Source organism: Ursus arctos, unplaced genomic scaffold, assembly GCF_023065955.2.
Source record: "Ursus arctos isolate Adak ecotype North America unplaced genomic scaffold, UrsArc2.0 scaffold_8, whole genome shotgun sequence".
NCBI lineage: Eukaryota > Metazoa > Chordata > Mammalia > Carnivora > Ursidae > Ursus > Ursus arctos.
The window spans coordinates 18230714-18243634 of NW_026623100.1; the positions used below are offsets into that span (position 1 = coordinate 18230714).

Below are 12921 nucleotides of genomic sequence, written 5' to 3' on the forward strand. Positions count from 1 at the left end.
AAGATCTTATACTGTTGGTCTCTTAAGTCTAAATTGTTAAATTAAAAAAATGTAAGATCTCTAACATTTCAAGTATTTGTCATTCTAAAATTACCACTGGCAGAAGCTAATCTAGAGCAGCTAAGTCTAATTTTAAATTTATGATAAAAATTTCATTGTTCATGTAATGGCCACAAGTATCTATATGCTAGTCTTTAAAAACATTTTATTTTTTTGAAGGCATAGTCCATTGTTATTTGAATTATTCTATTTTTCCGGCAATCACACTGAAAAGAAATGCATGGTTTACACTGAGCATGTCAGAGACAAAAAAATCCAAAAATATTTTTCTGATTGGCTTTCAGCAAGTCTATTAAAATAAAACAAAATGAAAAAAAAATAGCTTCAGATGTAAAAAGCGGCTTCAGGAATGATACACAAACCGATGGAGAAATTATGGCACATTTCCATCAAACAGCAATCCTCAGCAACAGTACCAATATCATCAAATTGAGTATCCAGTTTTAGCAGATTGCTCTCTGCTCAATAAAAAGCATGCACACAACTTTAAGTTCAGTTTTAATTAGGGCTTGTTCTCAAATGCTCTTAGAAGGTTGCAAACGTTAAAGGGACTTCATTTTGACTGGCAATCCATATTGCCCACTATTTAAGATGCCTAGAGTTTAAACCAAGAGTTTTGTTTTGTTTTGTTTTGCTTTTCAGGACCATAATAAAGATATCAGAACTACATATATTTTAGTTAATAATTTAGAGGCTGGAACATGTAATATAATCTATGAATGATTTATCATTTTGGGTTAATGCTTGCTGTGAGTACCTTCATAGATTGTTAGTGGATTATATTTAACAGTCCCTTTAACCTTAAGTTAACAGGGTAAGATTATTAAACAGCTGGTACGTCTAAAAATGTATAGAAATTATTATACAAGGTATGCAAATATTACTATCTACATTTTACTGTTTTAAATTTGTTTTTAATTTAGTTTTACGGAAAATTTATTTTTTATGTTTATTAGTGTTACAATGAAGTACTACTTGGTTATGTTCAAATTATTTTTTTATTTGAAGTTTTAATCAATGTTTTTTACCTTTGTCGAGTAGCCATTCATCAACTACTCGACCAAGTCGATATGGAATTCGCTGTCTAGCAATCGCCAGGCGCTCGTTATCATTGTTTCCTTTAAAGTTTAAAGAGACATTTCATTGGTTAAAATCTGTAAGGTCAAAGGTTAAAAGTTAATACTTAAAGCTTGAGCTATACAGTTGCCACATGATTTTTTGAAATTTGGAATTTTAAAAAGTTCTACCTAGAACATTTCATGTTTCAGACTTGTCATTCATTCATTTATTTTATTTTAGCAAACAAAATTATTCCTATGTTAATTGAAAATTAGAAATCTGCATTTGAGCTAGGTTATTAAACTTATGTTATAGACAGACCCGAACAACCAATTTAAACAGCATATAATAGCTTTACAAAAAAATGACCATTGATCTCAGGGTTTTGTCTTTTTGATGTTTCTTATTAACTAGTTAAACATGTTCAGGTGAAACAGGTTTAAGTTTTCAAAATACATTCAACCTCTTATTCCAGATTAGTAATTTATGAACACCAAACTTAATACCATCTTTGGCACACTGAAGCATCTAAAATTGGCCTAGAATACTTTATGTCCTATTCAGAAAATAGAAATTCTTATTCATCTCATTTAAGGAAACCACAAAGTCTGAATAGTTCTTGTATATTCCACACAAATTGGTTTATCAATCACTTGGACATCACAAGGGAATATATCTTGCATCATCCAAATATGTTATTACAGGAAAAGGCTTTGACAAAAGTGACTTTGAGTGTCCTTCAGTTTCACTTAAAGCTTAACATCTTGAAGTGTGTCACATTTGAAACAAAATTATATGTATGTTCTTTTATTCTCAAATATCTGTTTTTATTAAACTATTCTAAAGAAGGCATGACAGTGTAAAGGAACAAACACAAGCCACAAACGGTGTTTCCTACTCACGGATTCAAGCTAAGTGGGAGCCTTGTTTCTTTGAACAAAACATTATCTGATAGAAACACAGTTTAAACTGACCTTGAATAATGCTTGCAAATAGAGGAATGTAAACTTGATCTATAAAGCACTTAGGAAGAAGCCAGGCTGCCCTCTCAGTGCTCAACTGTATATAGTGCAAGAAGTTTTTCTATTCTGTGAAAATTAACTAACATAGCATTTGAGCTAAGACGTTTTGGCAAAAGCTCAGAGAACTCAGAGGAGGAAGAAATACTGGAAGGTAGCACAGCTGACAAGAAAAGACTGGAGCATTTTGCTCAGAGAGATAATAGATATAAATTTTTCTCAGAATAATTTGTAAGTACTTTCTTATACTGTTTTCACTATACACCAACCTTACCATAAAAATACCCCACCATTAGTCACATACTTTCAGAGAAATAGAGAACTGTCCCTTAGACCTTATTGATTTGTCCTTTGAATGTCTATTTGACTAATAATATTTCATGCATTAGTACTTAATTTAAAATGTAAATATGTTGTATTACTGAAACTAACATATGGTCGTGTGTCAACTAGGGATAGTTTTAGTATACTGATAATCTAAAAAACAACAAAAAAAAACAAAAAAAACCCCCAAGGATACAAATAGCTTAAATTCCAAGCCTATCTGTTTTAAAAGAGTACACAATTTGTGTTCTCTTCTGTGTACTTGCATACAAATTATATTTGGAAAAAATACACTAAGATATGATATTGGTTATTTTAAAGCAGGGAGATGAATGATGAATATGTGGTTTGGGCTCTTATCTGATTTATGTGATAAACATCTATATGCATAATTTGATAGACGCACAGGAAATAGCTTTTCAAAAACACAGACTCTTTGCTCTATTAACTTCTTTGTCCACCAACACTCATATGAGTTTGCACTGTTATAACTCTCCTGATAACTTTATAATTAGGTGGTTCCTTATGCAGTTGTTCATGCTAGAGCGTTCCCATCACCAGAAATGATTATTTCCTCAGACACCACCCAAATTTAGGCTCCAAATCACCTCTTCCCCCGTTACTACTACAGCATATTAACAGACCTCTCTGTGTCCTCTCTGACATCAGTTGCACCCATTCTCCACATGGCAGACAATATCTAATCATGCCATTTGTCTATTATAATCCTTCTCATTGCCTTTAGGACAAAATCTCAAGCCCCTGATGACACTTATGAGTACTTCCATGATCTGGTCCTTTCCTACCTCCTGTTCCTCATCTCATGCCTGCCCCAGCCTTGCTCTCCTCTGTCCATCCTCATGAGACTTCTTTCAATTTTTCTAAGGCTCTCCTTCTTCCTCTGGGCTTTTGCACTTGTAACTTCCTTTTTTTGAAATGCTCTTCCTCACTCTCACCCCATTTCCATTTTTCCTTAGTCAAACATGACTCATTAATGGAGTCTTCTCAGCAGAAGGATTATTTCCTCAGGAGGTCTTTCCTGCTGTCCCCAAGTTAGATTAGGACACTTGACTGCATGTTTCCCTAGCACTTGATACATGCCCTTTGGAACAGGCACTGACCTTGTAATTGCATATTCTATAAATATTTTCCCTCTGAACTCTGAAGTTCTATAAGGTCAGCCACTGTGTGTGCTGTTAATTATTGTATTCTCAGTGCTAGCACAACACCTATCATATAATCTCCTATGAAATATCTGTGGATTGAGGTACTGAAGAAAATCTTGTTTTTTTTTTTTTTAAAGATTTATTTATTTATTCAACAGAGATAGAGACAGCCAGTGAGAGAGGGAACACAAGCAGGGGGAGGGAGAGAGGAAGAAGCAGGCTCCTAGCGGAGGAACCTGATATGGGGCTCCATCCCAGAACGCCGGGATCACGCCCTGAGCCAAAGGCAGGAGCTTAACGACTGAGCCACCCAGGCACCCCAGAAAATCTTGTTTTTAATTCTGATAGCTTCCATGGAAGCATTATCTCACCCTACAGCCTAACAATGTTCACAAGAAAATGAAAGCAAATACTTATCCCCAGAGAATAAATCCCATCTAGCCGAGTTTCCCTTTGATTTTCCAAAGGAAACATCACATAGTTCATTTATAATTTTATCTCTTTACTGACTTGAACATCCATACAGTCAGTTCATTACTTGTTTAATAATAACTGCCTCACGCCACAAAATAAGTCATCATAGTATTAGTAGGGAAGGAGAAAAGTCCTAAGTAAGACTGGTGGGGAGAATTGACGGCTTTGTGTATTCTTTTTGAATAGCTTAGAAAAAGAGCACATAAAAACATGAAAAATATATACACAGTTACATACAATTTGCTCTCATACCTTTGGTACTCACAGAGCAATTGACATAATTGATTGAAATGATTTAAGTCAACAATAGGTTTTAAAGACCCTTGATGAGACTCCGCTAAAGCAATATAAACACCGTATTTCCAATGAATAACACAGAGGCCACCTAACAACAACAAAGAAAAAATTGAGTAGGAAACAGAGATAGGTGTAAAAAGATGTGATAATTTTTTAAAAAGGTAGCCACATGGATGGTACCATACAATCCCATCACCCATGAGCATCAGATGCCTTCTAGTTCAGAGACCTTTTTTTTTTTTTTTTGAAAGAGAGATTGATTTTGAAATCAAAGGACAGACTTTAGTCTTTGTTGGAGTAATGGATGATGGGAAATCAGATGGCACTCATTTCAGTTCAATATATGTTTACTTTAGTTTTCAAATTCTTTGTTCTTCTACTAGAATAAAAAATTAATGACTTCTCTTGTAACAAAATTATATATAAATACACTATCTACCAAAGACACATCTAAATAGAGTACTGTAATGATGATTTCTTTTAACAGATGAATCCCAAACCCCTTTTACTATTGAGGATAAAATAGTTCAGACTGTTTAGGTTCACCAGGAATAAGCCTACATTTGCCTCCACCTCAGGATTTTCATTAACAAGCTTCATATGAAAAGTCATTATTGAGGTATGTTATTTTAAGAAATTGCTCAAAATGTATTTTATTTTATTAGAAATTCATAATGATATGTTATTTACAAAACAAGCAGTAATTTGGTATGCTTGTGCTCATTTTTAATCCTGGCCATAGTTCGATATACATCTAAATTTACCATGTAGTATAAAGGACATAAAACAACCAATTTGATTGAGAAAGGTCAAAGATAAATATAATTTCCAATGACCTTTTCTTTCCTTTGGAAAGGGTTGGGATCTAATATCAAACATGCTGAGATGTAGAAACATTACATAGTACTTCTGAGCATGGTCAAAGGAAGCAGGCTAACATGGACAGGAGAGATTAAAAACAAGTGGAATGTGGGGCCCCTGGGTGGCACAGTTCGTTAAGCAACTGACTCTTGGTTCTGGCTCAGGTCATGATCTCAGGGTTCTGGGATTGAGTCCCACATTGGGCTCTGAGCTCAGCGAGGAGTCTGCTACGGTTTCTCTCTCCCTCTCCCTCTGTCCTTCCCCAGGTGCATGCTTTCTCTCTAAAAATAAATAAATAAATGAATCTTAAAACAAAACCAATCAACCAACCAACAAACCAATCAACTAACCAACCAAACAAACAAACAAAAAACCAGTGGAATGTACCTGAATATTCAAATCAAGCCAAAGGTGAATCTTTGGGAGAAGCTATTTTCATTTTCAGGTTTCCTAAATCAGGTAAAGATAAAGTAATAATGACCCACTTATAAAACACCTATTTGTTTTGGAATTATTAAAAGAGCCCAAGAAGAATTTCAACTTTTTAAAAAGCATACAAATCTACTACAGCAATCTATTGAGCACATAAATTAGGTTTATGATAACAGAACTTCTCATTGAATAAGTTAAGACATACTTTAGTCTCATACTTCCTGCACACTAATAAAACTAGAATGGGGTTTTCCTTTTCTTTTCTTTCTCCTCCAGTTGATTTTATGTGGGTTAAGTATATTGGTACCTCCACTGAAAATGTCACCAGCGACATACACATCTCTGTTGAAGTAATTTCCAAGCAATGAAAGAGTATGTAGCGCTTAGGTTTATTTTCCTTCGAATTGTATGAGGATTCAGTATTTTTAAATTAATTATTAACTGGACTATAATTAATACATAACATTAGATTAATTTCAGGATTCAGTATTTTTGACAAAAGGCAGGCTTCCAGAATCTGTTTCTAGGAGTAAGCTCTCACTGGAGTGGCCATTTAGGTATAAAGTGCTAAATGTAATGGGTATTTCAAACAAGGTTCCAGGGCTAAAGAATAAAAAGGAAAATCTGGTCATTCAGATGTGGAGTACAACTTTCTATATTTTGATTGAATCCCAGATAGTTTCATTCTCTTACCTAACCCACAGTGTTTGGTCACACTATAGAATATTAATTTTGTATGAACCAGTAGTCTTCAAGGAAACAAGAGTAATTTCAAAGAATCAAGGTAAGCAGCAAGGAGTAATAAAACTCAAATCCTTGACTTGTAGTTAAATTTCATGGTGGGACTCAGAGAACAAAACGCAATAAAATTGTAATCATATTTTTATGAATATTGGTCAGTAGAGAAAAGCTATATGAATTTTGCTAATACATAGTTTTTCTCCTCTCATTTTCATAAATCTTCACCATTGATGTGTAATTTCTCCTTGGAAAGAAAAGTGGCAGTTTTCTATACGACAAAGTAATGTACTTGGAAGAAAAGTAAGGAAAAGCAGTGCTATGAACCCAAAATTTGTCCAAAATAATATGAAAGTAAAAACAAAGATATTTGCTTCTTCTGAAGCCTTATTTTCCTGACTTTTGAGCTTTGGGAGAGGAAACACAAAAGGGTTCTGAAAAGCTATACATACCTCCAGAGAAGATGAAGAGTCTGTTTTTAGACCTTTTGCTTTTAAATGAGAACATGTCATTTTGATATGATTTAGATATGTCTTCATTGACAGAGCAAAAGTTTTACATAGTTTTGTAAAATTACTCTTCTTTTAAAAGCAGCATCATCACATAATTTCCCACTAAATGCCACATGTGTCATTGTTATGCAAACCAAACTAAACAGTAATAGCTAACTTAACTGATAATGCTTCAAATAAGTGGATTTTGAACATCACTGACGCTTGGAGGAACAAACTGGTGAAAGAATGAAGCTTTCTAATGAAAATATTTGTCCTATGTATTACATTATTTGCTATATCATTAAAATGTATACATAACAATATATGCATCTATTTGTCTCCTGACTCCTTCTCCAGTTTCATCTTGAACAACTTTTTTTCTAATTCTTTAAACTCTAGTCATTCTGAACTTCTTTCAATTCCCTTAACGGAGCAAATTCTTTTTGAAGATGTAATTTTATTTGCTATGCAAATTTCTGCATCTCTGGGTACTCCTTAACACTCCCGACATAAGTGCGCGCGCGCACACACACACACACACACACACACACACACACACACACACACGTCTGAGTCTGGCCAATTTATTTTTCCTTTAAGTATCAGTTTATATGTTTCTCAAGGAAGCATTCCCCATGCACCCCCTCCACCAAATTAGCCTAGAGATTTCCATTAGGCACTATTATAATACTTAAAAGCAGTATTGATAATCATGACAAAATTGATTCTAAATTTTAGATTCTTTGCAAATAAGGGTCATGTCTGGTCCATCTGTTCACTGTTATACACCTTGTGCATAGCACAATGCTGGGTGCAAGGTAACCAGTTGGTAATTCCTCAGTGGAAAATGAATCCACTAGGGCTGTGGTATTTGTTGTTCAAGAGTCAAAATCAGTAAAGTTGTTAGTACCACTAATGAGATATATATATACACATACATACATGCATACATACATACATGAATATATGGCTCCCTAATCTTGCTCCTCTTTCATCAATTATGATTTTGCCATTCGAGTAAACATAGGCCAAGGAAGTGTCACAAGTAAAATGTTTTCTGCTTAAAGGTAAGCCAATGATGTGTAGCTTGAAGTCAGGACCACTATGGTGCTTATACATTGGCAGAGAAATGAATACCAACTTGGGAACCTTTTTTTTTTTTTTTTTAATTGCAGAGAAGGCTGATGGTTGATTTGATCAGGGAGAAATTTCTGTAAGTGCCTCAACTCTCTAATGAACCATACATAAGACACATAGTCTTAGACTCAACGAATCTTCAGAAATATGCATAATTTTCAAGAATATCCTTTTCTAGATTGATATTAGTGATTTCTTGAAAATGAAGTGAATTGTCGACTCCCCCACTAGCATTTTCCAAAGTCCATCAATATAACAATTGCTTGTGAGGAAAATGTCTGTCCTTTAAGGCAAAAATGACACAGAATTGGATCTCTATAAAATCAGGTGGTAGAAATCATAGATCTTTTAGTCATGAAGGCATAGGTCTTCCAGAGTTTGCCTGATTCATGGCTAATATGAAGCAGTGATGGATTTGGATTGTCTTCTGGACTTTTAAGACCTTATGGAATTGTAAACACATACCACCAGCATCTAAAAGTGATTCTTTTCTGACAATAGGACTAAACAAACTAGTAAGCCTACAACTAAGTTTCATGCACTTTGGAAAACCCACCTTTTAAGTATGAATGAGGTCTGTAGGTAAAGTTGTTAAAGAAAATACTACCAGAAAAATACCAGAAAACAGGATAATAATGTATCAAGTGGCTTTTATGCTTATTGTGCTACTGGCCTATTACATAGGTTATCTTTCATTTAGTCCTCATATTAATCCCAGACCATAAATAGCTTTTATTTTATAGATAAAAAAATGAGGCTCAAATAGATGATATAACTACGGGTATGTCATGCAAAATAGATGGAGGAACCATTTGAATCCAGGTATATTTGACTCCTAAGCTACTCCCTGCAACAGTTATTTTTTTAAGAAAAAGTCTCAAACAGCCTGAGGCGTAAAGCCCCAACATCTTCCTTTTAATCCTTATGGCACTCTCTTGTATAATGGAAAATATCATGGTCTTGTTTTTAAAGGTTCTGTTTTGTGAAGTTTGGGGGAAGATTCTCCTCTAAGGCACATAAAATCAGTAATCTTCCCAAATCCTTTAGGATTTATCAGGAGTACATTTTTATCCCCTCTATTTTATAGATTAAGGTAGTGAAGATCTACTACAGTTGAGATCCCAGTGAGGAACAGCATTCCATTTTCTTCCTTTTATAATGATGCCCTGCCATGCAAGGCACCTGAGACATAAAATACTCCAAGCATTCCTTATCTTAACCCCTTAGCTATAAGACAAGTCCCAAGCATAATAATCTACCAAGTTCACAGCTTTTTTTGATGCTGACCCTCTCCAGAGACACTTTGTTAAAGGACAGTGGGTCCTCCTAGTCGTGACTGAGAAGACCACTGCATTTTCTTGGCTTGTGGGAAGAGGGATGGGACTCTACAACATGTTAAATGAATTCTGCTTGGGCTTCACATTTCCTCCTTTTTTCTTCCCTGCTCATCTCTTATCTCTGCTTTTCCTTTTACATATCTCCAGGGACCCAGTGCTTAAATACCATTCATCAATAACCCAATGCGTGCACCCATTCCTAGACATATCTGACGTACCCAAAAGAATTCACCTTCCTTCTCTAGTTCCAATAGTTAAATCCCTTGTTTCTTTAGTATAGCTTAGGTAGACGTTAGGAAAGCAATCTGACTCAATGAAGTCAATACATAAGCACTGACAGTGTACTCTGAAAGTCCTGTGTTGGGCATACATCAATATATCCCATAGATCCTATTGTTATAGAGCTTACACGGTGGGGAATCAAGGGGCAAAATGAAGGAAGTTAAATAGAAGCTCAGGGTAATAGATAACTTCACATCAGTATGTAATTCACCACTATAAGAACTGTACTTGCCACAGCAGTTCAGAGAGGACAATGGACTACACAAACACAGAAGGTGTGACAGAACACGAAGGATTTTACCTAGATCACAAACAACCTAAATTTTATTGAAATCATAACCAGATAAAAATGTGTTCTAGTGTGGATATTAATCCCGAAAAGGTTGATTATTCTTTTTAATTTCATAAAGCTATATACCTGTAGATCTATTTTTTAAGTAAATATATTCTCTGGTAGAATATATTTAGTCTCAAACTAATGGTAAATATAAATGAAAAACAGTTAAAATATTTATGCCATGTGAAGTGAAGCATGTAATACACACCATGTTAAAACTATTAAATAAAATATAATGAAAGAATTTGAGGGCAATATGCAAAAATGAAAGTATTTGAGTTGGGATGGAGGGATTATGGGTGATCTTTCTCAAATTTTAATATCATATTGATACTATGTTTATAGATACTTCAGTTTTGCTCCCATCATTCCCTTAAGAAAAAGCATCATTTCTATAAATTAAATGGAGCTCTGAATGCAGTGCTATACAAAGAAAGGGTGGCACAACTCAGGTACCTCGTCAGTCAGCCCACTTAACTTAAACATCTGGAGAGAGCACAGACCACTCAGATAGACCAAAGTCTGTTCATGACTAATGCTTCCGATGATATCCCAGTTCCTTGTACGAAACGGTAGGCCCTTACATCCAGTTAAACAACATCTTCCTGCGAGACTATGATACTGGACATGAAGGCCACAGGCTGTCTACTGCAGAGTTCAACAGTACTTTGGGGAAGAAGTTAGAAGCTCAGTGCGCATCTAACTGCGGTAAGAAATTTCTCACTTCATGCCCCGCTGTAACATGGAACTACTCTACGATACCTAGCATGCCGTTACACAACGATTCGTAGAAGCACTTGTTTGTACATGCCACTTACATTCAAACATTTCATTTTGGATATTGTTCCAACAGAAGCAAAGGTAACCTTGTGATCTTTGGATCTCACTGTTGAGTTCCTAATGCAAAGGGACTAGAATATCATATCAAAAACTAGTGGCAAGAAATAAAAAGCAACAGGGACAAGCAGATAACAGAATACAGAATGTGCTCTGATAAATTAAAGGTCATACTCTGTTATCACGCATACTAAGGAGTTCTTTTGTGCTAGCTGTGTAGCATTTAAGACAGAAGAATGGTTTAACAGCTACAAAAACAGAGAGGGCTACTGATAGATATCACTCAATGGTGAGAAAAAGAAAAATGAAATGTAAGAACAGCTCCACATTACCTTAAAAATGGCATTTTGCCATTTTCCCAGATATGAGAATCTTAAGTACCCTCTAAATCATGTCAAAACATTTAAGCTTATCCACCCTAATAAGAGCTTACATGTATATTTAAGCCTTCTTTTCCCAGTTCTCAATTTCTGAGAATCAGAGTATTATGTGGTATAGCTCAATTTTCTACTCTCTCACACCAACCCTGACTTTTAATCTTCTTAATATTTAGACTGGTCTAAGGAAGAGGAAATAAGTAAATGTCTCATCTATCATCTGATATGGACTAGAAATTATACTGAGAAAGTTCCTTACTCTCTAGTAAAGAAAAGTCAGATTACTATTGCATCCTAATCTCATTTTAATGGACCAATCTCTCTCCTTCACTTGTAATTGGAATGCAGGAAGATTTTTTTTTTCCAATTAGAAAGATGGGGTTTGTCAACTGCACACAAATTATTTAAGATTACATGGAAATAAGATTACACGGAAGTACCAAGGGCAGGCTGGGATACAGCTGGATGATGGCCAGTCCTCCTTAGTCTTATAAAATGTACAAACTCTTAAAATAACTAATATTTTGTAGACAGATCAAATACTATAGATTTGAACTTAAAACCCTAGGATGACTTACCCCCAATAAAAACGTATTTTGCATACCAGCAATGATTTCATTTTTCCTATTTTTAAAAAAGATTTATTTATTTGGGAGGGGGGAAGGACAGAGGGAGAACGAGTCTTAAGCAGACCCTGTGCTGAGTGTGGAACCCAATGTGGGGCTCAATCTCACAACCATGAGATCACAACCTGATCTGAAACTGAGAGTTGGATGCTAACTGACTGCACCACCCAGGCGCCCCTCTGCAATGATTTCTTTCAAATAAGCCCATGTGGTGAGACTCATTGTGGAAATGGAAAGAGAACTCTCGATGGCTAAGGATAATGGGCTCTACATCCTGGCTTTCCTAGTGATTAGCTTTGTAACAGGAGACCAGGAACACAGTATTTTTGAACTTCAGTTTTCTTATCTATACAATTTTTTGTATTTGTAAGAATAACTGCTATAATACAGTACATGTAAATTTCTTAGCACAGTGCGTGGTACAAGATAGACCCTTAGTAAATACTAGCAATATATTGTGGTTGTGTCATTATTTGTTGTCTGCTCTAATCTGTCTAATAGGACGCATGTCTCCAGGAATATAGAGATTGCAGAAATTGTTTCTCACCCTTCTGGACATCAGAAAGGTGTTAAGAAAAATCAATTTTTCTTTCCTAAGACAAATAAAGGAACTAGATTTATTATAAGTGTGCCCTCAACCCCACAGATACTTTGTCAAAATCACTGCATTTTCTCCAAAGCAATGTCAAACCTCTGAGAACCTGTTTTCAGAGGTTTATGCATGGCTACCTATAAGCCAAGGGGAACAACTGAAGGGAAGTCATTAACTTTCGGAGGCCACACAAAAAGAAAAAGCCAAAGGTACCTGCCTTAAAAGAAAATGAAATTCAGGAGACCACCATCTGTTCTGTGCAGCAGCATAGAGACAAAGCTGCTTCCAGAAGAGGAAAACTTTAGTTATTACTGAGGTCTCAAAATGATATTTTAATCTGTATATTAATGCTTCAAAGAGATGTGCTTCAAAAGAATGTCTCAAACTCTTCTTCTTCCCCCATAAGGCTTGTGGTTAAAAATGGGCAGCAGAAACTATGAACAGAAGTGGATACTGAGTGGCCTAAAGCAAG

General features: G+C 35.2%; 1 protein-coding gene across 3 annotated transcripts in view; it reads right to left on the minus strand.

The window, feature by feature from the left end:
* Positions 1-12921, minus strand: part of LOC113245852 (neurexin-1-beta) — an 819012-nt gene that overhangs the window by 132953 nt on the left and 673138 nt on the right. For all 3 annotated transcript variants that reach the window (XM_044378176.3, XM_044378172.3, XM_044378170.3), the window contains one exon: positions 1089-1178. In XM_044378176.3, coding sequence (XP_044234111.1) covers positions 1089-1178 — 90 coding nt within the window. The remainder of the gene's footprint in view (positions 1-1088; positions 1179-12921) is intronic.